General features: G+C 43.7%; 2 protein-coding genes across 2 annotated transcripts in view; one reads left to right on the top strand and one right to left on the bottom strand.

Moving 5' to 3' along the window:
* adamtsl5 (ADAMTS like 5) overlaps positions 1 to 7433 on the top strand; it is a 29380-nt gene extending 21947 nt beyond the window's left edge. The window contains exons 8-14 of the mRNA XM_041041645.1: positions 553 to 639; positions 1205 to 1368; positions 1711 to 1918; positions 3100 to 3231; positions 3565 to 3636; positions 3724 to 4054; positions 7091 to 7433. Of these exons, the coding sequence (XP_040897579.1) occupies positions 553 to 639; positions 1205 to 1368; positions 1711 to 1918; positions 3100 to 3231; positions 3565 to 3636; positions 3724 to 4054; positions 7091 to 7190 (1094 nt within the window). The 3' untranslated portion in view covers positions 7191 to 7433. The remainder of the gene's footprint in view (positions 1 to 552; positions 640 to 1204; positions 1369 to 1710; positions 1919 to 3099; positions 3232 to 3564; positions 3637 to 3723; positions 4055 to 7090) is intronic.
* On the bottom strand, positions 7180 to 22581 carry serinc4 (serine incorporator 4). Its single transcript, XM_041041659.1, has 11 exons — positions 22462 to 22581; positions 18291 to 18458; positions 17556 to 17734; positions 15790 to 15869; positions 15351 to 15444; positions 13524 to 13735; positions 12730 to 12825; positions 8689 to 8815; positions 8396 to 8508; positions 7800 to 7953; positions 7180 to 7387 (listed from the first exon to the last, which is right to left on the bottom strand). The coding sequence occupies exons 1-11, from the start codon at positions 22579 to 22581 to the stop codon at positions 7180 to 7182; spliced, it is 1551 nt and encodes a 516-aa protein (XP_040897593.1).
* Positions 22582 to 23629: the final 1048 nt, after the last annotated feature.

Raw genomic sequence — 23629 nt, 5'->3', positions numbered from 1 at the left:
AGACAGTTTTGATTGTGTAATGGTCTGTATAAATAAAACTGAATTGAATAAAAGACCATGAGGAATTTTATGGGACCATTTTTTTTGTTTTTTGAGGCTGTGTTTTACCACATCACAGATTTATGACATTTAAAATTATAGAAGGACAAGTGAAGTATTTCTTCAGAGGTGACAACAGGCCTCTTTAATTTGGGAATTTCTGGGCTTCAAAATAATCATCGTTTTGCTCTGTTTTAAATTACGGTCAATCTTCAGTGAAGCATCTTCCAGCTGATGTAGAGCTTTGTTTCTTGCCAGCTGTCAGAATCGCTGTGTCCACATTCCAGTGTGAGATGAAGTGTCACTCAGCGACTCAGAGAAATTGACTTTAAAAGCGTCTGAAGTTTTTCTTTTCCTGGCTTCGTTTTGCTTCGTGGTAAAGCTGCTGCCGGTGCGGTGCTCGTGTCCCTGGTCAAATAAAATTGACTTTTCCCTTTAATCATGTGAAGCAGTTAAAAAGAAGGGAAACTAAAATTAAAACCAAGCTTCTAACGGAGTGTCTGTGTTGGCCAGGTGGACCTTTTGGATACAACGAAGTGGCCATGATCCCAGCCGGAGCCACTCACATCCGAGTCACCGACAACAGCAGGAGTTATCTGGGTAAGATTCACCCTGTCACACACACACACACACACACACACACACACACACAGAGGAGCGCCCTCTGCGTCACTGGCTCCATGGCTGCAGTATAAAACAGCCACTTTAAATTATTTCCTAGACTGTTATGTCCTCTCCCCAGAGACAGGAAGGACTCAGTGGTCCCATCTGGTCTCTGGACCTGCTATGTGTTTTCCAGGCAACATAATAACGCAAGGGCATCTATTCCCGTCCTTGTTTATGAGACCGAAATAAAACAGGCACCAAAACGGCACACACTGTGGTCTCAGAAGAGACGCTCGTAAAGGCTTTATCTGACCGCTGGGGCTGGGCAGGTGAACGTATTTGATTCCGTGTCCTGTCATGGAAAATCCCTCTGCCTGCTCTGAGGGGAGACAGCTGCCGTATCAAGCCAGCTGCTTTTACCTCAAACTGACCCACTGACATGGAGAGCTAATTGTTGGCATGTGGTCAAAAGAAGCATTTGACTCACTCACACTGAATAACACCAAACTTTTCCTTCCTTCCTTCCTTCCTCCTCCAACCACCTTCCCGACTCGCCCAGCCCTCCAGAACGGTCGCTCCCAGTTTGTGATCAATGGTAACTGGAAGATTAGTGTCCCAGGCGAGTACAACGTCGCCGGGACCAAGCTGCTGTACCGGCGCTCGGCGGACACCTGGGAGAGCTTCGAGGTGCCGGGACCCACCCAGGAAGACCTCCATCTCATGGTGAGAGTCCCTGAAGATACTGGAACGAGACAGTTTGGTCGCCATCTCGTCTCAAGTGCTGGACATGTCCTAACATGTAACAGCATTTGATAAATTTGACTTTATCGTAAAGATGTTTGCATGTGAAATACCTTCATTTTACATTAAAACCAGGCCATTTTCTAAGAACATGAGTCTGTCAAACTGTGATGTTGGCTGTAAGCAACCTATGAACACTGTGGAGTGTGAAACTCCTACATACTGAGAAAGAATACAACAGCAGTCCTGACATCTTGCTGTGTGACTGTTACTCAGAACCTTTCCAGGCCACGCTAGATGTTTCCATGTGGTCCTTGTGTGCAGGTGCTGGCAACAGACCGAAACCCAGACATCGAGTACGAGTACTGGCTGCCGCCAGACCGGTACGCAATCTACCACGGGAGGAGGAGTCCGCTACGTCAGGCTCACCACACTGCCAGCTACTTCCCCTGGGATCAACCCACCCCTGCAACCACCACCAGCACCACCACCACCACCCGGCCTCCCCCAGTCACCACCCGACCACACTGGTGTAAGACCTGCTCTTCCCAGAACCTAGGTTAATCAATTAAGACAGAGTTTTTCAGAGAAAAAGTCAGACCTGGTTCGACCACAGAAAGCGGTGTAGGTGACCTGGCTTCCCCGTCGTACTGTTTACATCTGATCGTGTTAACACTCGTGTTTCTTGTCCCGTTCAGACTCTGTAGCTGTTGTATCAGTGTCACCGTGTTCCCAGATCTCAGCAGCTGCTTCGGCGATTTAACAATATCGTCAGGAATAACGAGCACATTTACCAGCCACGAGTAGACTCTGACCCCAAGTCAGTTCATTTTAAATAAACTGGTGAGAGTATTTGAATTCAGTCAGGATTTTTCCATCACCCTCTCAGCTGTTTCCAGTCGTACTAATGAGAATGATTAAGGTGTAAGCGGAGAAAAAGCAAACAGGTGTCACGGACTCACAGGAGAATGAGGGAAATGTCAATCAACCACAGTTTGTACACGCCCACACCGACCTGAGAAGAGGTCCAATCAGACACAGTAAGTGAAAACACCTGTGTGGTGGATGATGGGTTAAAAACCGTCCATCTTCAGGTCGCATTTGATTTTAAAGAGTTTATCTGCACGTCGACCTGGTTGCTGTTGTGGAGGAGGACCGCAGCTGGTTTATCTCTCCTGATAAGCCTGCAGTACACATGTGCTGAATCCCTCCCCACCTCCTTCAGGACTCACATTCACATGGAAGTCTGCACGCAGCCTGAGGGCTGGTGTCTTCTGCTGAAATCTGCCCAGTGCTGTGATAAATCTGAGCAGCTTCTCAGGAAACATTTTCCCGCTGATGGATTTGAGCCAAACAGAACTCGTACTCTGCATATTGATTGTTTGTTGAGTAACAAGGTGAAATTTTCAATCACTGAGTTTGGTCGTGAGTTTTCGTGTTGAGCAGGACATGATAAAGTTAGAGTGATTTCAGTGTGAAAGACTGGGACGTATATGAGGACGAGTTTTGTTTTTTTTTCTGTTTATGATACAGTTTCTGACCACATTTTTTGTGTGTTCACATGAAGAATGAACCATAATTACACATTTGAAGACCATCACAATCAATGTCTTTTTTTTCTAAAATAGCTTCATTGAACAAATTAGTTTCATTATAATTCGCTTTGGAGAACTGAACCACTGTCGATGAGGGTATGTGATTTGTGTCTTCCAGTTTTAAGGTCTGTGAAGCCGCCACGCCAGTCGGCCCACCACAACCGCCACCAGCCCCCTCACCCGCCCGTCCTGCCCCGCCTGGAGCGGGAGGAGAACCACAGAAATCTCCTGCCTCAGCCGTCACCTGGAAGTACGTTCACCACCCCCGCGCCCCACTCCACCCTCTAACAAGCTAAGCCCAGCTAACCATGACCCAATAAAGACTGAAGGGAAGCTCAGATACTGTGGGAAATATGATGTTTGCTCTCTTGCTGGGTGAAGATCAGTATAATTTTCTTTCTTTGTATGTTCAGTAACATGTTTAGATTTGCCCTGGAAACGTTACGTCCCCAAAAAAGTCTCATCATCTCTGCTGTTTCATCGACTGGTGGAAACTGCCATCACTGATTGACCAGTTCATGTAAAGCCCAGGTTTATATCATGTTTATGTTTGTAAACTGATTTCTGCTCTGCTCTGCTCCAGGACATTGTGGAAGATGTCAGCGCGTTAAAGGTCGAAGGGAGCGCCAGAGACAGTACTGTCAGAAGGACTTTGGTGAGACAGACTCCTGTAACTTATTTGCTGTTTTTGAAATTGCTTGTAGAAAGAAGCTTAACATGCATATTGAAATATCTTTGTCAGTTTTCCGGGCCAAGGTGCTCGGGAAGCTGTACAGAGGCGAGGAGACTCGTTATGATGTCCAGATCATCCACACTTACCGGAACCGCTTCCGTCTGGAGCACCGGGAGTTCCTGTGGCTCCCTAACGTGTGTGACTGCCCTAACCTGGAGGAGGGGAAGCAGTATATACTGATGGTGCGTCGTCACATTAACTATGAGCACACGCTAAACCGCATCCTGCTGGAGGAGGACAGCTACGTGGTCCCGTACAGACCCAGAGAGGACGAACTGCTGCGACCGCTTGAAAGACTCTGCAGCAACAGAGGACCCAAACAGGCGGCGGAGCTGAGGGGGTGAGTGTGAACGTCAGACACTGAAGCTTCACTGACAGTTCACTGACCGTCGACAGACAGATTCAGCCTCATTTCAGATTCACCACATTAAGACTCCACGTTTATTTAAACGCCTGACCAGCTTACTGTACCATGTAGAGCACTTTAGGTGGACGACTGTGTCCACCTTTAAACACATACCAAAGAGAAGAACATTGACTGAAATGGCCTTTTTTTTTTTCTTATCGCTGATTTTCCACAGCTGTCATTTAATTTTTTTATATTATTGCATTTTTGTGCGTGTAAACTCTGAAAGGAAAGGAAGGAAAAATCCACCTCAAAACACTCAAACAGCTGCTTCTTTCTGGAGACGCTCATCCAGATGTTTCCAGCAGCTCCGCAGAGTTTGTAAAATGTTTAGTTTATTTTTCTAGAGCTGCTGTAGAATAACTGAGGGTCATAACATAAACCTAATTATGCAGGAGACTCCAGTGTTTCTGAACAGATTCTAACTCTGCTACCACCTCTCACCTTTCTTTCGACTGGTGCAGGTAAATGAGGCAAAGTTCAGGTACTTTTTCTGCACTGGAGGTTCTTGACAGGCGTCTCGGAAATGTAGGAAAACAAAATGAAATATTGGAAAAGGACAAAATATTTTGATTTTACCAGAAACAAAACGTGTATTCACACATTCAATACTGAACATCAGTGACCGGTGTTTAACTGCGTGACAAGTTTTTGAAGGTGGACTTTTCTTTTAGCTTTCACTCAACATATCTAAAAACATATTTCTTCACCATGTATTTATGTATAAAAATAAGCTTAAATCATAACACTTTAATTTTGTGTCACTTGTTCTCTCACACTGTGTTTGTGTTTGCTCCATTGTGGTATTCATTTTTTTATGTGTTAAATCAGGTCTGCTTTGTGATGCTTTATATATACAGTATTTTATTGTGTGGCACTGATTAACTACAAATATACTAAAGCGTAATTGTTTGGAGGAAACCGTCTGTTCCATAGTGAACTTCTGTGCCTTTTGTTATACATTTGAAAAATCACATTTTCTCTCCAACCTCATCTACATGTGCCAAAAGACGTTCGTGTGGTATATGGATGATAATGAACCACTTTTCGTGATGTGAAATTATTATAGAAGTTCACCAAAAAAACGTTTTCAGCTTGATGCGGAGGTGAAGCTAATAACTGACGTGTTTAAGTGGTTTCTGTTATTCAACACGCAGCACCCAGTTGAACAAACCAGACATGAGAACAGCAGCGTTTGTAAGAAAACAATGTATTTACAAAAAAGCTTTACATCTACAAACAAAGGAAACGCTGCTCTAAACTACACATAAGATTCCCGTGTACATCTATTTTTTTTTTTTTGGCTGAATCAGCTGCTCATTAACTGTATATCAGTCATCACAGACACTCAGCTCTGTTTCCCTTCAGTAGAGGGGAAGGTTTTAAAAACCGTTCCCAGATTTCATCAACATGAATGTTTTTGGGGGTGGGTTGGGGGTTTGGGGGGAGCTGGGGGGCATTTTAGATCGACAGCACAGTTCACCTCAGCGTCTTACAGACACGACTACTTCATCTGAAGGCATGAGATGGTTTCAAATTGAGCATCAAATGCAAAAAGTATCATGTAAACAATCACAGTTCACTATATTTAGACGTAATGAATGAATTTAGAAGTGAATGATGTACTGTAAAGCAACGTAGCTGTTCCTTATTCATTTTTGCCCCAATTAGACAAACAACAAGAACACCATACATTTCAGTTTAGCTGCCTCTCAGTCGCTCTGTCATTCAAAGATCAATCTCATGAAACGATGCAGAGAAAATCCTGAAGGTGAATCAGTTAAAACTGTAAATCTTGAACACTTCAGGTTTTACATCAACGCATGAACAAATCTCTCTTTAGCTTTGATCTGGAGTTAAGAAAAAGTCCTGAAGCTGCCTCGTTGACAGGTAGACGCGTTGACAAAGTTATTTGTAATGTTGAACGAAAGCATGAAATTAAATTGGTTCTGTCTGTACAATTTCTGGCTTTTAAGCACTAAGCGAAATAAAATTCATGCAGTTATTCTCTGACCTGGATCAGTTCAAAGCTAAAAATACACCTCACCACCAGAGCTGTGAAGCCTCCTGATGATATAACACTAACATGTTATGTAAGATCTCCTTTATTTAATCGCTTCACAAATAGAAATGCATTTCTCAGAACTTTTTTAAGGACTTGTACTTGTTAACTTGATTGAAAGATGGGAAGCCAATTATGTTTTGTCATCACAATATGTGTGTGTCACGTAACATCGCAGATAACGTGATTGGAAACTGAAAGTCCAGATTGGAATTTAAAATTTCCATGTAAGTCATAAAAAAAAAAAAATCACAGATTAAACCAGAGAGACAACATCTATTGTAGTTTTTGGTTGTAAAAAATCCTTATAAAAGTCTTTATAAGCTACTGAAATGTGTTTGTAAAGACCGGCTCTTGTGTTTGTTTGAAGTTGCACTTGGTTCCCTGTTCCAACACTGAGAAAGATTTGTTCGTAATCACAGCCGTGGACTGCCTGTGTGAGATCAGAGGGTTTTCTTTTTCAGGGCAGATTCATCCGAAAAAACAAAAAAACTAAACAGCAAAAAAACTAAACGTAGTAGGGATGTGTGCTTCAGTAGCTATATTACAGCAAATATCTACAATTCCTTCTTAGTTATAATATTAAAAATCTAATTAAAGTCAAAACTTCAAAAATAAAACTAAAATTAAAAGTAAAAATTCATAAATTTATCCAACTTTACACCGACTTACTGTAATTCCCACATTAAAGAGAGTGACGGTTCACTCCTTCTAACCCCTTTGGCAATTCATACTTTAAGTGTGTTTCCAAACCACAGTCGAGTCCTCGTTAGTGGTTTAATTTCATGTTGTCGAGCCTGTGACATCCATTTCTTCACACAAGCCCTCTGATTGGTCCTTCTCACTGCACTGTAAGTCTCTGACCCCTGACCCCCGTGACCTCCATTCCTGAAAGTCTCCTCCCGCAGGGCACCACGAGGAGGCTTGGAGTCATCGGACCCCTCATCCACGTCCCTCTATGTCCGCCTCGCTCCTGCCTGGCCCCTCACAGAGGGCGTCAGACGCTGACGGTGACGTGGCGGGAGGACGCTGAGCGGCGTTTGATGCGTGAGCGGCGAGGTCTGGATTCAGACTGACAGCTGCACAGAGGGCCCAGCAGCAGCCAGAGGTAGAGGATCACACAGGCCCAGCAGGACGACATCTTCACCCAGAAGGTAGACCAGCTGCCGTGGGTGAAGGTGGTCTCCAACACTGCTGACTCATAGCTGGATGAGGACAACACACGTTAACGAGGAGGGAGGCTGAATGTTGTTCCACTTTTTTAAAAAGCATGGCCCTGAATACTCTTCCCAAAATATCCCAAAGTAATAAAACTATTTATTGAAAGTTAATGAATGGGTCCAAGTTCATAATGACATTTTTTTCTGTTTTTGCTTTCCGTTAAATTGCAGACTGAAGTGTGAGAGTCATCTGCTCTCTGGAGAGATAATATTCAATCACTAAAGACTCAATCTCACTCTCACAGAGAGGTTTGATTACCTCCCTTTTCAGCAAAAATAAAAAATACATAACTCTCCACCTTTTCTGTGTCCTCCTCCCCCTCTTAATTTTCAAAAAATACCTTAGAAATCTCAAACATAGGTCAGCGTTTGGGTGCTCAAAGTGTCGTTAACCCACCTGAACCAGTTAGTGAGGGTCATCATCACATACAACGACGCCAAGAAGAAGACGAAATGGAAGAAGAAGTAGCTGTAAGCCACCCTCTGGGTCTCGTTGTGAATAACCTTCTGACAGCCTTTGCTCTCATCGTCAATCACAAACTCCTCTTCAGCTGAAAAAGACAAATGTCTCCGTGAGAGTTTCCGTCCCTGCAGCTCAGACCTGAATACACTGCAGTGATTAAAGCCAAAAAAGGCCCCTCAGCTCCCAGATCTACACTTTCAGACTTTTAAAACACAATAATTAGATTTACTGTCCATCCATTATTTTATATTCCGTTTGGAGGTGTCAGTTTCCTCCATTTTTTTTCCAGAGGATGTTACGGTTGCAGAATCTTCAAGAGATTTTGCTTAGAGATGTTAATGTTTCTCCTGATCCTGATCCTTGAATTGCAGCATGAACAATGTCCCTTCCTAAGTGAAGGTAACATGATTTCCCACTAACTTGCTTGTTTTACTTCCATTTTAATATTAATGAATGTGTGTTTTATTGATGCAAACACACAATACAAATCGCTGTTATTAGGACAACAATGAAATGTAAACTGCACAGACCTTCCTCTTCCTCAGGGCAGCAGAAGCAGCAGGTTGCTTTCTGGAACTCGTAGCGATAAACTTTGATCATCCAAAATGGACCAAACACCTCTGCCAGGTAGGAAGCTTCATTACTGCAGGGAAATCAGAGGTGAACACGTTAATGTCCACAGAGTTCCTCCTGTCAGAGACACGACAGTCTTCAGGGGAACACGAACCATCTCTCCCACTTTAAGGTCAGAGAATGATGAAAGTCTGTTTCTATACACAGCTCACATTGATTTGTTCTGTTCGTAGGTAAAGAGTCCACTCACCATGCGAACAGGACACAGCAGTACATGATGGCAGCTCCAATGATGGCGACAGCATTGCCTTCGTTCTGGATGCCATCTTGTCCCACACTGGGGTAACAGACGGTCATGTTCATGCCCTGGTACACAACTGACACAGAGAGGAACACAACACAACAGGTTCCATTACACAAGGAAACTGTTTCTGTCGGTTTGTCGCTGGTTTGTGTCAAATCCCCCTCAACGGTTTTTAATCAGCAGTGAGAGCAGATGATACAAAACAAACAGGCATGCAGTTTGTATTACTGTGCACCAGAATCTGCAATCCCTTCATCTGAAAAACTTCTGGACCTGATTTGTCTCAGGTTTGGAGCAACGGAGAAACTGGTCCTGTGTGGACTTAAATTATCTGCATTCAATTAAAATGTTCATACTTATACTGAAGAACACTGAGATTAAATGCAGAGTGATATCACTTCATGAAGAAGTCAGACATCTTTTGGTGTTAATCTTGTTCCAGATTTTTTTTATCACCAGGACAAAATGAGTAATTGCTTTTGCAAATTTGTTTTTTTGACAGTCTGGTTCTTTCCGTGCTGCTGCACAGAGAAAAGGTGGCGCATACAGTTCAAGCTGTTGTGTCACTTTCATTCTTTCTTCATTCTTTCTCCTTCGTTTCATTTCTTGGGAAATTCCTTTCTTCCTTGTAAAAGGGGCCTCGGCTGCACTTTCCCTTCTGGGACTCTCTCTTGCAGACTCACCCTCTGGACACTCTCTTGGGCGAACACAGAGCCCTCACAAATATGTACTGTATGCTCACACATGCACATGCATGTGCATGAGCTCAAACTTATAAGCACACACACACACACATGCACACACACTCGGATCCACACAGAAATCCAGCCCAACCTCCAGAGGGTCGTTTTCGTCCGGCTGTAGATTCCTGAGAGACGTTTTGTGTTTGTGTGTTGTAGGAGAAAGAGGAACCTGAGCTCAGTGAAAACAATGGCTAATTACAGGACTCAGACTGTACTATACACACACACACACACACACACACACACACACACACACACACACACACACACAACTGGGTCAAGAGTCGTCAAGGGAGAGAGAACGTCTTTGAGTTGTTTCTCTGATGCTCTTCAGACTAATTCTTCCTCTCAGAAACATACAGATTACTGTGTGCGTGTGTGTGTGTGTGTGTGTGTGTGTGTGTGTGTGTGTGTGTGCGTGTGTGCATGCGTGCATGCGTGCGTGCGTGCGTGCGTGCGTGCGTGCGTGTGTGTGTGTGTTTGTCATGGTGAGGTCATAGAACAGAATAAGCCTTCCGGGGACAGACCAAGCAAGGATGGATCGCTTAGTCTAATGGATGGATCTCACACACACACACACACACACACACACACACTGCAAACAGTAGGTGGAAATTAAATATTACAGAGCAGCAGAGTGTGTAAAGTTGTGTGTATGTATGTGTGTGTGTGTGTGTGTGTGTGTGTGTGTGTGTGTGTGTGTGTGTGTCTTTGTGTGCGGCTCAGTCTCCGTTGAAAAGGTGTTTTTATAACAGACTCAGTCAGAGTGCATATTTTCTCAACAAGTTGCTACAATGTCCTGCACTGCCCCGGGACGCTCACATACTGTACACACTCATACTGTACACACACACACACACACACACACACACACACACACCTAAGGATTAGGTGTGGGTTAGTTTCCTCCCTCAGTCCTGTGAGATGCTTCTGAAAAGTTTGTAATGTGTCCCCTCAGAGAGGACAGCATCAGCTGTGTCCTCAGAGAGGACAGAATCAGCTGTGTCCTCAGAGAGGACAGAATCAGCTGTGTCCTCAGAGAGGACAGCATCAGCTGTGTTGTCGGGGTTGTGTTGTTTAAGGTAACGGTGAGACAACAAAATATCATCCTGTTAGTTCAGTTGGAGTCACAACTTAATGCGTTGAAAACCTTTTCAGTTTAAAATGGTCACAGACACAATGTTGTCACAGCGGCAATTATTCTGTCTTTCGTCATGATGTTCACAAGATAAACAGCTGAAACACATTTGCCAAAAATGTGCGTTTGCATGCGCTTGTCAGATCGCATTGTGCTGTGGCAAAATTTCAGTCAGGCTTAACTTTTTGCTGGAGTCGTCCGCGTCGGCTGCTTCTGATCACGGTCTGTGGCCTCGGTCGGTTTAGACTCACAACATTTATAACAGATTCAGCAGATTCACCACAGAAACTTTTCAAACTCCTGCAGCATAGTTCTTCTCTTCTGTTTCTAGTATCAGTTTGTTGTTACCTGTTTGTGTCTGTCCAACAGTAGTCACAAACAGTGATATAATATTTTGGTCTTTGGAATGAACCAGTTTGATCAGAAATACGAGGAGAACAGATGGTCAGCGTTTGATACCTGAGCTTCTGACTGAATATTCTTCGTACTGTTGGCAGCTCACCATGCTGGTTTAATCTGTTTCTGAGACTGGAGCGTGCTGAACATCGAACTGTAGATCAGGAAAAGTAAAGTTTGGTCCCCGACAGTGATGCCAGGTCTTCAGAGGTTTAATGGGAGTTCATTTAAAATCTAACCTGCAGCAGAAAACTGCAGCCTCCACAGTTTTGGGGCTTCTGAACAGCTTCCAAGCCCTGTATATTCCAAACAACTGTTTTCCAACATACTGATAAATACATTACTTCAGCAGAGCTTTAGAGTATTAAAGCTGGTGGATATGATGAAGTCTGGCATTGTAGCATCTGGAAATATCTGTATGTATACACTGAGTTTGGCCAGGAATGGAAATACAGACGGGAAAACAGGATGCGAGAGGCACCTCAGTCACAGTCCCACTTAAAATCAATCTGTTGTGTGTTTTTCCTTTAAGCTTCTTTTGTTAACCAACATTTCCTCGTGAGCTGTGTGAGAACACATGTAATGATGCTGCCAGGCTGTATTCCTGTGTTATTATGTTGTCAGTGGATCCATGAGGAATGTGAAACAAATATCCTTCAGTCTGCCCTCACCACAGGCCACCAGCCCAGCAGGCAGCATGTCAGAGCACATCTGATCCCAGATTATCTGTGTGCGTGTGTGTGTGTGCGTGTGTGTGTGTGTGTGTGTGCGTGTGCATCTATATTTGCATGTGTTCCATTTAGATGTATACGCTGGATAAGACAGGGGCCTCTGACAAGCCACTGCGCTAATGTCTCAGTCATGTGGAGGCTCTTTGTCTTACCTGGAGCCAACAGGTGAGTCATTTGGAAAAAGGTAAAAAGCAAATTATGGAGGATTTTACCACCCCAGTGTGTGTGTGTGTGTGTGTGTGTGTGTGTGTGTGTGTGTGTGTGTGTGTGTGTGTGTGTGTGTGTGTGTTAGGATTAGGCAGGGTCTCCTCCATTCACCTTGTGTCTCTGCTGTGTTTCCCTTCTTGGTTCTCTACCTGTTTGTGTGGGTGTATGTGTTTGCCAGGACAAAGTGTGGGGACCCATGTTTCCCGCCAACTCACCTGCACACCTGACTGGAATCATGTCATTACCCCACCTCCTACCTGTGACTACTAAAGACCAGTGTTTCATTCTACTCCTCATTTCCTGGTTCACTTGCATCCAACCACCCAGCCTGCCTATGCTCTGTGTTCTGTTCATCTGGGTTTTGGAGAACTGTACCCTCGCTATATAACAACCACTAAATGTGTGTCGAAACCACAGGTGTGCAGCAAATGAGGGAAACTTAAATGTTTGGGATTTTTTGGCCACTTGGGGGCAGTGCAAGCAGCTGCATACACAATGTTGACATTTGGTAACACTTTGGCCTAAAGTTAACTTTTTACACGTCCTGCAGACACAGAATCAGACTTTTTCCTTTCATTTCCTGTGCCGTATGTTTCTCTTTCAATCAGCATGTTGAGTATAACCTTGAACAAATCCTCAGAGGTGTCTGTGTTCATGTTTAATGTTTCAGTGTCAGTGCTGACACAGGACAGAGACACGGTGATCAGTGTCTCAGTGGAGCCGCAGAGGTCTGCCGCCGTCTCTCTGCTCTGTGTCCGGTTGCTTAGCGTACCTTTCTCTGGCGGGCGGCTGGACAGAGCGGAGAACGTCAGGTACATGACGTAACAGCTGATGATGGAGGCCTGAAGGAGGCCGGACCGAGGCTGCTCTGCAGATACGGAGAGAGATTCACACACTCTTCAAGGAGGCAGGAGGAAATATCCAAATCCAACAACAAGCTTTAATGAACCGGCGATGAAAACCCCACCTTTAAAGTTGGAGAAATTTTTCACCCTACAAAATAAATCTGTCAGTGAAGATGAAGAGATTTGATCAAAAGCTTCTAAATGAGCAGATACTAAACGGACCTGGTGGTGAAACTGTTTTCTCAGTTTCTGTTTTCATGGTCAAGAATAAACTCAAATTCACATTAAGTTTAAAATTAACTGTGTTATCAAACCGAAACATGGCTGATTTTTCTTTCTAGTATCTCCAACCGCCAGATATATGAGGTGGAGTTAAAAGTACCGTATTTATTTTCAATTATAGCCGAGGAATGAGACCAAAATGGAAATATACTCAAGTAAACTACCCGTAAATGTACTTTGAGTAAATGTACTCAGTTACTTGTCAGCTCTGTGACCAGCTGTGTTTCTATCATAAAACCCAGACATGTGCAGGCAAAGCAGGTCTGCAACTTTTTGTTTTCAGAAGCAGAAACAGATAATATGAGCTCACATCTAATTATTATTATCTGCAGCAGCTCTGGTTTCAGCAGGGGGATGTTTGCATAGCTGGAGATGGACAAAGTGTTATTCCTCCGCCGAGAATCGACGACAGACACGCGAGTGTGTTTCATCAACTCACTCTGCTTCACGCACGGAGTGACGGCAATGAAGGACATGAGGCCGCACAGTCCCAGGTTGATCCACAGCAGGGCCTTGTTGAAGTGGCAGGCGATGGGGTGTGTGTAGTACTTGTACATGAAGGTGAAGGCCATGGTGGCGATGGTGTAGAAGAAGAGGGTGGCGCACATCACTGCCAGGTACCAACGCTTGTTTTCTGCCGCTCCAGTCAACCTGAGAGCAACAGAGAGGACAGGGTGGAGGCGTCAGCCTCACATCCATCCTGCACACATATTCATTCTATGTGGATTTAAGTGGAAACAAGCTCTGGGCAGAACATTTTGTTTGTGTCCACCTGATGAATCAAAGTCCAATATTCACTCTGTTTAAGCTCTGCGTTTTTAAATGCTTCACTGTGTTCACCAGCTGCTCTCTGACTGTGTCTGTCTGCTGTTCGGTGCTGAGCAGGTAGTGAACAGAGGCTTTTTCACTGAGAACAATGAGCTGAAACTCACTGTCCAGATTACACATCAAATGTAGTCAAGTCATTCATTTTTAGTAAAGAAATTTGGATTATATCTGATCTGGGTAACAAATTTGTCTGAGTGATTCTAGTGATCTTAATCTCAGTCAACCTCATTGCATGTTAAAGCCCCTACGTAGAAAATCGTTGTGTGATTATAGTAAATTATTCTTTTAGCATTTTGTAGAAAAGTTTGTAGAAAAATTAGAACATTTCAGTTCGTTCATCTCAGAAGGAAACAGATGAACGAAAGTAAGAAGCAGCCATTTAAAGTCCATCCCATTAGGACTTTAATCTTATAACAGCTCCAAAGTTTACAATTACAGACAACGCAGGCACCAGATTTCAGTCAAAGTCCAGTGAGTCCAGTACTTTTACTCAGTGATCTCAACATATGCAGTAAAAGTCAGAGCACACAGCAGGAGGTAAACCACTGATGCTGAGGAGTTGTGGAGATAAAAAGCCACACATTGGACTTTTTCAGCGACGTGGGTGATGTAAAAGCTAACTTTTGCTTTTGCAGTGTTTTTTTTCTTCTGACCTGCAAACTCACGATGGAGAGACAGTCGGGTTTTGGAGGGAGGTGAATGGAAACCTCAGACTACTGTAAAGGGAATAAGAGGATTTTTAGCTCTGTGCGTTTGCCTTGGAAAAGCTCCTGAATAAATAAATCCTCTTAGTTGTCGTAGCTACAACAACTCTGCCATGTCACCGCGGAGTTCAGAGGTGGCCGGGAGAGAGAGGGACGGCACAACAGCAACAGCTGCACACAGTAAATAACATCTGGGACAAGCTGGCTGTCAGAGGACGAGTCTGGCTGAATGAATGAGGACATGAAGGGGGAGAAACAGAGAGAAGGAAAAACACTAACAAACGAGTGAATGTAAAAACAAGCAAAGGGAAACAAATAAAAGACAGAATGAAGTAAAAAAGCAAATAAAGAAAGAAATGGAGCAGAGCATCATATGGCCAAAAGTATGTAGACACCTAAACATTACTCCCCCATGTGTTTGTAGAATGTGTCACTCATGGGCATTAATCTGCTGCTCTGCCAGCCTCCACTCTCCTGGTTTCACTCTTTAAACCAGATGTTGAACCTGCTGCAGGGATTTGATCCCATTCAGCCATAAAAGCTTTAATAAAGTCCGACACTGATGAGGTCTGACTCACAGCCAGTGGTCCGGTTCATCCCAGAGGTTCTGGACGGGTTTGAGGTCATAGCTCCACATAATTTACCTGTGGTTATTTCACTGAGGCTATCACCGGTTTGTCTCAGAAATCACAATCACTATCACAGTGTTTTATTCACATGACGTTCTCACTCACCAGTTCTTGTTCCAGGTGTGTGCGAAAGCCGTGATGAGGATGAGTTGGATGAGGATGAAGGCAAATCCTCCCACCACACCAACATAGTGCCAAGCTGCGAGGAGAGAGAGAGAGATAAAGAAGAAGCATCATCCGCTGATTTATTTCAGGGAAGCGGGGGAGAAAATGAAAAGGAAGACTGTAAATTAGCTCTGATATCAGGAGCGTATCACCATCAGATTTACTGTTTCCAAACAAAGTGAACTCAAGCTTCAGATTTATGGTCCAATAATTCACAACAGAGTCGAGCTGCGGAGTGTTTTCAGGAGCGGATCTCTGCCGCCCTCTATCAGAGAGAGATGCACTGACAACATCATCACTGTCATTTTTTTTATTCTCAGCAGGGATTTTATCTTCACAAGTCCCCACAGACGTAAACAGCCTCTGCTCAGTTTCTCACCATGCAGGAAGGACTCTGTCGGGATGAAGAAGGCAGCGGTGCACATCCCGAGGAGGGTGATGAACTTTAAGAACCAGAAACTGTGACAGAGAAAACAGAGGAACGGTCAAAGGTCAAAGATTCAAAGGTTCAGCATTAAGATTCAAGCGTTCAGTTCACTGTGTCAAAGTTTACCCTCTGTCATTGTCATTGTATTATCATTAATGGGTTTACTGCTTGTCATTTAAGCCTTTTTTTTTCAACATTATGACATTACACAAAAATTAAAATTGTTGCTTTGGGCATTATTTACCCAGGAAATCAGATTTTCAAAAGAAGCCGTTAAATCGACTCTGTACTCTCTCGTCTTTGGCTCCTCCACTGAGGTAAAAAAAAAATAAAGCCTGTCTGCTTTAATTAAACCAGGTCAAACTCTGCTTTAGTGAGCTGGATGTGTCTGCGTGGTTTATGGGATTTTATTGACTGTTCTGAAGGAGTTTGAAAAGTGGGTGAGTCTGAAAGCTGCACCACGGAGAGTCCAACAAAGTTCCTGCTTCGTACAGTGATTTCATTTTAAACACATAGGGAGGTAGCAGGACAGGGGTCTGTGCAGTAGCCATGTTTGGTTGTTTTTAGTCCCGAATGTAAAACTGATTGTATTTCCTTTAATTCCTCCAACTTTACTCATGGGGTCATTAAAGTATTTTACATCCTATTGCCTCCTGAGAGGCTTTGAAACCGTTTCGAGATTAAAGAATTATTCTTAACCCACAAAAGTACAAATGGAATTACAAGATTTGCGCATGACAGCTCTGATGTAAAAGCAAAGTTTGCCTCAGCCTCCCTCCAGACAGCATCCGCATCCATTATAAGGACATCCAAGATTTCAGCAGGGCACTGGGTCGCTGCCTGACCCCCCTGCAGACCACTGAGAGCTGTAACCTTTGCCAAAGACCCTGAAACCTTTCACCCTGGCACTGATAAGACTCTTGTGAGTAGATTTATTACCAGAGAGGACCAGCAATCCAGTCTGTCAAATCCTAATCCGGACTACGTCACCGCTCTAATCGAGTGCGCTGCAGTGGAAAGTGTGACAACAAAGAGCTTTAAATAGACCAGGAGGCCAGGTCAGGTGAGCAGAGGGAGAAAAAACTTTCTCCTTACAGACCGCGGTGAAGTATTTTAAGGACATGTGTGGAAACATTTCTGGATGTGATCGGGTCCATTCTAAATATACTCATCCAGGGAAATGTCATTAAAGTCTTTGTAACCTGATTTTAAATTCAGAGAAGTGTTTTATCTTTCGTGTTTCATGTCCAAGCTTCATTTCGATTTTTCTCAGGGCAGGAAGATTGAGTGGTTGATGAAGTACGTTTTGTGGTAGATTTAGGAATTTTAAATTTATTTTATAATCTGAAAATGTTATAATGACAGGTTTGAATTTGTGTCATTTAATTTGTTGTTTTGTTTGGTCATGATTGTTAAGCTGTGCTCATGTATGGGCAGAAAAGTCAGACCTTCTGAATTTCCAATAAAAGTGTCATTTAGCTATTTTGTCTGAAACTCAAACACAGATGAGATAAAGCAACATAAACTGTTTGTAGTCTCCAGATTAATATCTTATTCTGTTCTGTCTGTTTTAATCCACTTAATAACCCAGACGCTACAGATGATTATCAGACTCTGAGACCTGTTTGAAAAGATGCTCTGTAAAATCACACACAGTCACAGTCAGTGTCTTGGTTCAGAATAAACATGTCTGGTGAGGTAAAGTCTGCAGCACTGACCCGTTGTGAATCAGCGCTCTGAAGTCCTGACTCGACTTCACGTCTATGAGGAAGATCGCCATCATCAGGTAGAAACAAGAAGTGCCAAAGCAGACTCTGTAGACTGCTGAGTAGCCCACCAGCATCTCACAGTGGCCTCCGCCATGCGCCTGGTCACACACCATGTTAAAGAAAGGCACCTGAAACACACACAGACACACACACACACCGTGTTTCAACCCAGCATCCATTCATCTGTGTGTCACTCTGTCTGGGGGAAGATTTCAGGACATGCCGATACTGAAAATAAATAAATAAACCTTTTAACGAGTAGATCCTCATCTACATGAAGTAAAATCAGTCAGAACTCAAAGTTTTACAAAAAGCCCAGATGCCAAACATGATGGCTCTTTGCACTAATCTTGGCCAAACTAACATTCTCCAAACCAAAGTTTAATTCTCCTTTAGAGTTGAAGCACCATGCAGCTTCAGGCATCTAAACTTTTACTGTGACAAAGTTCTTCAGTTCTGTTGTCAGGAGCTTACTGGTTGTTATGGTTCTATTTCAGTTCATTTGTTGATCTGTGGTAATGTTTTGTTTTCTAGGCTCCTGGAAGCTTCCAGGGGTGAGTGGCCATTTTGATTGTCTTCTATTCAAATTTGATTTGATTCACCGAACAAAATGAGCATCGTCCTCAGCCTGTTGTCTCAGCTCCTCATGCAAAATTAATTGACTGAACATGACACAGTTCTCACATTTTCCCTGACGAGTTCAGAGACGGTGCGGGACAGCATGAGGCAGGAGACGGCGCAGCTCATGATGTGGAAGAGGGTGTACATGACCCGCGTGCTGGTGGAGGACTTGACTGGAGGACAAAAGGCACAGCAGAGCGAGCAGGGAGCCGGTCCACAGCAGCAGCATATCTGAGGAGGAAGAGACGGAGGCAGCTCAGCATCCAAACACAAAAAAGTGTAAAAGAGTGGAGGTGTGTGTTTTCACTGTTGGATGTTCTGCCTTTTTAAATCACACAATTACATCCCAGAAGCAAAGAGCAGCAAGTTAATAAAAAATAAATGCATGTTATAAAAAGTGGAAAAAAAAAACAAATAAGGAAAAATAAGAGACGTGAAAGAGACTGAATCATACTTCAGGTTGCAGCTTTTACTCACACTGTATGTACAGTTTGTGCAGAATTTGAAGTCAGACCGTCTGAGGACTTTTGGGAGTCTCAGTATCAGATACCCTGCGCTGACCTACCCTGCCTGGCAGTGGTGTGGTTGGTGGCAGATTAGTCTAATGAGTCCAGCAGCATCTGGCTGGTTCTGATTCGGAGAAATCTGGGCTGTGGACGACTAAACCTAAGCCCATCACCCCTGATCCTGAACTAAATCTAAGGAGGCAAAACCTGGATGCACATCTGTCTGATGCTTCAGCAAACTCAGCAGATTACAGTCTGGAGGTCTGTCTGCATTTTCAGGGTCACAGGACGACGTGTGGGGTTGGAAAACGGTTTCAGACGAGAAAAGAGAAGATAGTATTTCTCTGTGTTTCTCTGTGAAAATGCTCGGTGATTTTCAATATCTGGGAATTAGTCACGTAAAACTACTGTTGGTCAAAAAGCCTGAACCACACCGTCAGATTTATGAATGCATGCGCAGAATGCTGGTACAGTGGATCCATATATATTATAACTCATCACGTGCAGTTCATAATCTGATGGATAATGCAGAGAAGCTTATCCAACATCTTCTCATCAAAGGGTAGACTGAATAAAAATAGAGCTTTGACCATGTACAGTAGCTCAGAAATGATTTGATCCTGTAACAGATGACACGTGATTAAATGGACAGTTTGTCCAAATTTTGTCTCCATCCACGGACAGTATCCGTAGAGTATCAGAGAAATATTTTTCCGCTGACTGCGTCAGATCTGAACTGAAATCTGCAGATTCACACAGCAAAGATGAAACCCTGTGACCTTCCGTCTGCCCAGGTGGTGCTTCAGTTTGCTGAAATAAGAACAACAAACTGCTGTTTCGAAACTGTACGGCTTTTATTAAGCCATCTCACACACAGCCAGGTGATTTATGACCGCTCTAACCTCTGAACACATCTGTCATCTGGCCTAGTTTAAGGTTTATAAAACAGGACTAAGAGTGAAGTTATTGCACTAAGAGAAAAACAACCACTGAGTCCAAATAATACAGTGAGTCACACAGCACATTCAGGCCAAACAGCAGTGAGTTAGTGCTGCGAAGACTGAGTGTAGAGAAATAATCAGTGAGCAGTGCATCCTTCAGTTTTAGCTCCTGGAGGCAGAGTCTTTATTAAAACATTGTGCAAGTCTGGAAATTTGCACCAGACTGACTGTCAGCTCAGGAATGATGAACTGTTTCCATAAACACAGACAGGGACGCAGTCCAGTTGTTTGTTTGCAGGTGATTATAAGATCTCCTGCATCTTGTGTTCATGGAGCTAATCTGAGAGATAATCCTGCATGAATCACATTCTTAATGCACCAGTGATCCAAATTTACCTTTCATCAAATACAGCTGCGACTCTGTGGATTTAAATTCAGTTTTTATGAAATGTACAGTGTTTTAGTTTTTCACATCCAGAATAAGTAAACATAGCAACATAACCGGAACCTCAGCGGACAGTCTGTCATGTTCGTGCAGCTGATGAATCATTAAATTGTGTGCTGCTGCAAATTTCACTCAGTGAAACTCTCTTCTCCTATTAGGGCTCATATTGTTTAATCTGCACCTGTCAGGTCATCTCCTGCCGCTTATCTGGGTCCAGGCCCGGGTCGCGGGGGCGACTGCCGCCCGGTCCACAATGCACCGAGGTGGCACCAGTGGGGCTCAAACCCACGACCCCAAGAGACTGAGCGTCGTGCTCTACCAACTGAGCTAACCGGGGGGCTACTCTGCACCTGATAGTTCTTTAAAAAAAAAATCTGCATCCAAAAAAAGACGTGTAACCTTTGCGGAACAGCGGCAACAAGTGGTGAAGCACAGGAAAATGGCACACTGACTTTGCCTTCATTTCCCACAATTCTCTTGACTCTGGTTCTTTAAAGACATCATCATCAGGTGCCCTGATGAGAGTAGGAGGAGTGGGACCAGGTGAGATGTGCTGTTTTTACTTCCTGTTTTATTCTTGTGACGAAACCATTGAAATGTTTGTCTGTGAGATTCTAAAATGTTGTGTAACTGCAGCACAAATACAGATAAATCTGAATATGAATTTTGACCTGATGTTGATGCTGGATGAAAATTCAGCCTGAGGGGAACATGAATGTCAGAACTAAGTTCCTTCCTGTGTGAGCAACATTTGAAAAAACTACAACAATCAGCTGTACCAGATATTTGTGAGGTGCTTTTAATGATTTACATCTTCAGTTGGAACCAATGGGTTTAAGGCAGCGAGTCACAGGCGGGACTGGAAAATCAGAAAGTACTGAGAAAGAAGGTCAGACCTCCTCATGGACTCCAGGCCACGCAATGTGTTCAAAAAGACCATGTTAGGATCCGAGTTGGATTTTTAGGATGTAGGAAATTACACCTGTTCAGTATGAAGAGTATTACAATCAAAGCCACAGTAGATCAGAGAGAATCAGTTTAAAACCCTCTGTTCGTAGTTCATGTTCCACCTGACACAAGTGCCACGAAGCTTACAGGTGCACAGAGTAAGTGGCTACGCTAACAACCTCTTACTTCTCTCTTTCTAGAAAAGTGATTTTTGATTTTTTTGCAGTTTGGTCGCTGCCTTGCAGTGGCAGTAGGACGGTAGGACAGTAGGCAGGTTGATTGTAATATGAGTGTTATCAGTTCTCAGTCATCACATTTTCTCAGAGCCAAAGCCAGAGTAGCTCTGACAGGACTCACATCTCTGATTAACAGCTCCATAGAACTATCAAAGGAAAACCCACATTTCTGAGCGTGAGCCATTGTTGCTTTGGGACGAGAAACTAAGACTGTGGGTGTAGAGATGGAACATGGTGCAGCTACACATTTTTTCCCCCTGTTGGTTCAGAGCTGGATGCATTTGTTTCACATCCTGACATCACAGATTGTGACCTTAGATTTTCAACACCCTCTGCAGCTCTGGGAGATTTACTCATTCATCATCCCACTGAAGTCAGCAAGTCCAAAATACCAACTTCTCAAAGAAATAAAAAAAAAATGTTTAAGAAACCTTAAAGGAGCACTTACAAAACTATATGACAAGAACACCTGACAACATGATACAGTTCAGTAGAGCAACACCAGAAATGAAGGCCCCTCCATTTAACACCGGTCTGACACCGTTTGAACTAAGAAACTGATTCTCAGAGATGAAGTATTTAAATCTAAATCAGACTGTGTTTTCCTGCTGATTTGATTAAACCTGTAAAATTAAAACATGAAAATCACCACAGCAGAAATCAGCCACAGGTAAACAGAGCAGTGTCACATCATAACAAAGGACATATACCAAAGCACATTTGGAGCTACTTGCACTTGAGTGCATTCATTTTATTCTAAACTGTGTTATTTTATCAGTTTATAAAATATGATGCATTGTTATAGACTGTTTGCACCTCAAAGCCACAGCATTAAAACACTGAGAGGGGGCATCCTGACAAGTACTTTAACTTTTGACACTTTCAGTATATTTTTCTGTTAATGCTAATGAAATGTTAATGAAAGCAGTACATGGAGTTTTTTACACTGTGGTGTTGCTACTGTTACTTAAACAAAACATCTGAATAATTCTTCCACCACTAAACGAATATCTTCATTAGAAATCTCACAATATTTCAGAAGCATTTTAAATAATCAATTCTCTCAACCAGTGCTATTATTGATAAAATCAGCCCCATAGCTGACCCTGAGAAAAGCTGCTGCCCCTGCCTCCTGTGCTGCTGCTCGTCACCTCTCACCTGATAGGCCACCATGTTGAGGAAGTAGTTGTAGATGCCGCTGCGGTTCATCCCGTGAGTGGCCGACATTGTGCCCCTAAACTGCTTTTCCTCGGCCACCACGGCTCTACATTTGGCCATGAACGTCCAGCTCAAACAGGTTGTCTCAGATGGCCTGAAAAGATGGCATCCTCACATCCTCAAAGAGGCGAGAACACCACATCTACTAGGCCCGTAAGAAAATGAAAATAAAAAGTAAAACCACGGCGCTCAATCCAGCGGGATGTCCCTACTCTCTCCTTATGCTGGATTAGCAGTAAATCTAGTCCGACTGGGCTCCCTGCAGCCGAGAGCCTCAGCATGAGCGCCGGTTCAGCTCCTCTCGGTCCAGCCTCACAGGGGAATAAGTTGTTTTTTTGCCCATATCCTGTGTGCTTTGGCTCTGCGGCTGTGTTGGGTGCTGCCAGAAAAGAGGGAGAGCTGGTGGAGAATGCCTGGTGCCCTCCCCCATCCTCCCCCTGTCCTACACAGATTAGGCAGAGAGTCTGTGAGGGGAGGAGGAGGTGAGGAGGAGGAGGAGGAGGTCGACAGGGACCATGTGTCAGTCCCATCTGTCCCTCCCTTCCCTTCCCCCAGTGCTGCACAAACCTCACAGTACAATGGGATTGGGCAATACTTGTGTTTAATCCAGACTTAGAAAATTAAACAATTACCCCGTGTGATTTGTGGATGCTGATGCCTGACACCTCACAGCCTCCTGCTGCACCCTGCACCTACTGACACCCCCAGACCCGGTCCGAGTCTGAGTCCGTGTGTCAGACACAGAAAGAGGCCACGTCTGTAATCCTGACAAGTTCTCATGACTGCATTACGACCCAGAAACAGTGAAGTGGGATGGAGCGAACGCAGGGCTGGCTGTGATGGAATCAACAAAGGCAGGCTGCATCAGCAGATGTGCTCACAGCTTAGTAATAAACAGGCCAATGGATTTTTGGGCTCTAATGGAGGGCTGAAAAGGCCGAGAGTGAAAACTCAGTTACAGTTAATGTTTAAACGTTAAAGTCCAAATTTTCACTTGAAATTCATCATCTTCACACGTGCTGCAGGAAATCTTCGGCCTGTGTTTAGGAACTGTCATAATCTTAGTTTGTTCTAAAGGCTCAACTAAAATTTTAGCAAATTAACAACA

The sequence above is a fragment of the Toxotes jaculatrix genome, chromosome 1 (genome assembly GCF_017976425.1).
Source record: "Toxotes jaculatrix isolate fToxJac2 chromosome 1, fToxJac2.pri, whole genome shotgun sequence".
NCBI lineage: Eukaryota > Metazoa > Chordata > Actinopteri > Toxotidae > Toxotes > Toxotes jaculatrix.
This window is presented reverse-complemented; position numbering and strand designations above follow the sequence as displayed.

Excerpts from the sequence above, each read along its gene's own strand:
- serinc4 (XM_041041659.1), bottom strand. The coding sequence starts at position 22,581 with ATGGCCAAATGTAGAGCCGTGGTGGCCGAGGAAAAGCAGTTTAGGGGC. Across the intron at positions 15,870-17,555 it reads AGAGCGCTGATTCACAACGG|TTTCTGGTTCTTAAAGTTCA; the intron begins GTCAGTGCTGCA and ends TCTCTGTCACAG. Across the intron at positions 12,826-13,523 it reads CACTCCGTGCGTGAAGCAGA|AGCAGCCTCGGTCCGGCCTC; the intron begins GTGAGTTGATGA and ends CCGTATCTGCAG.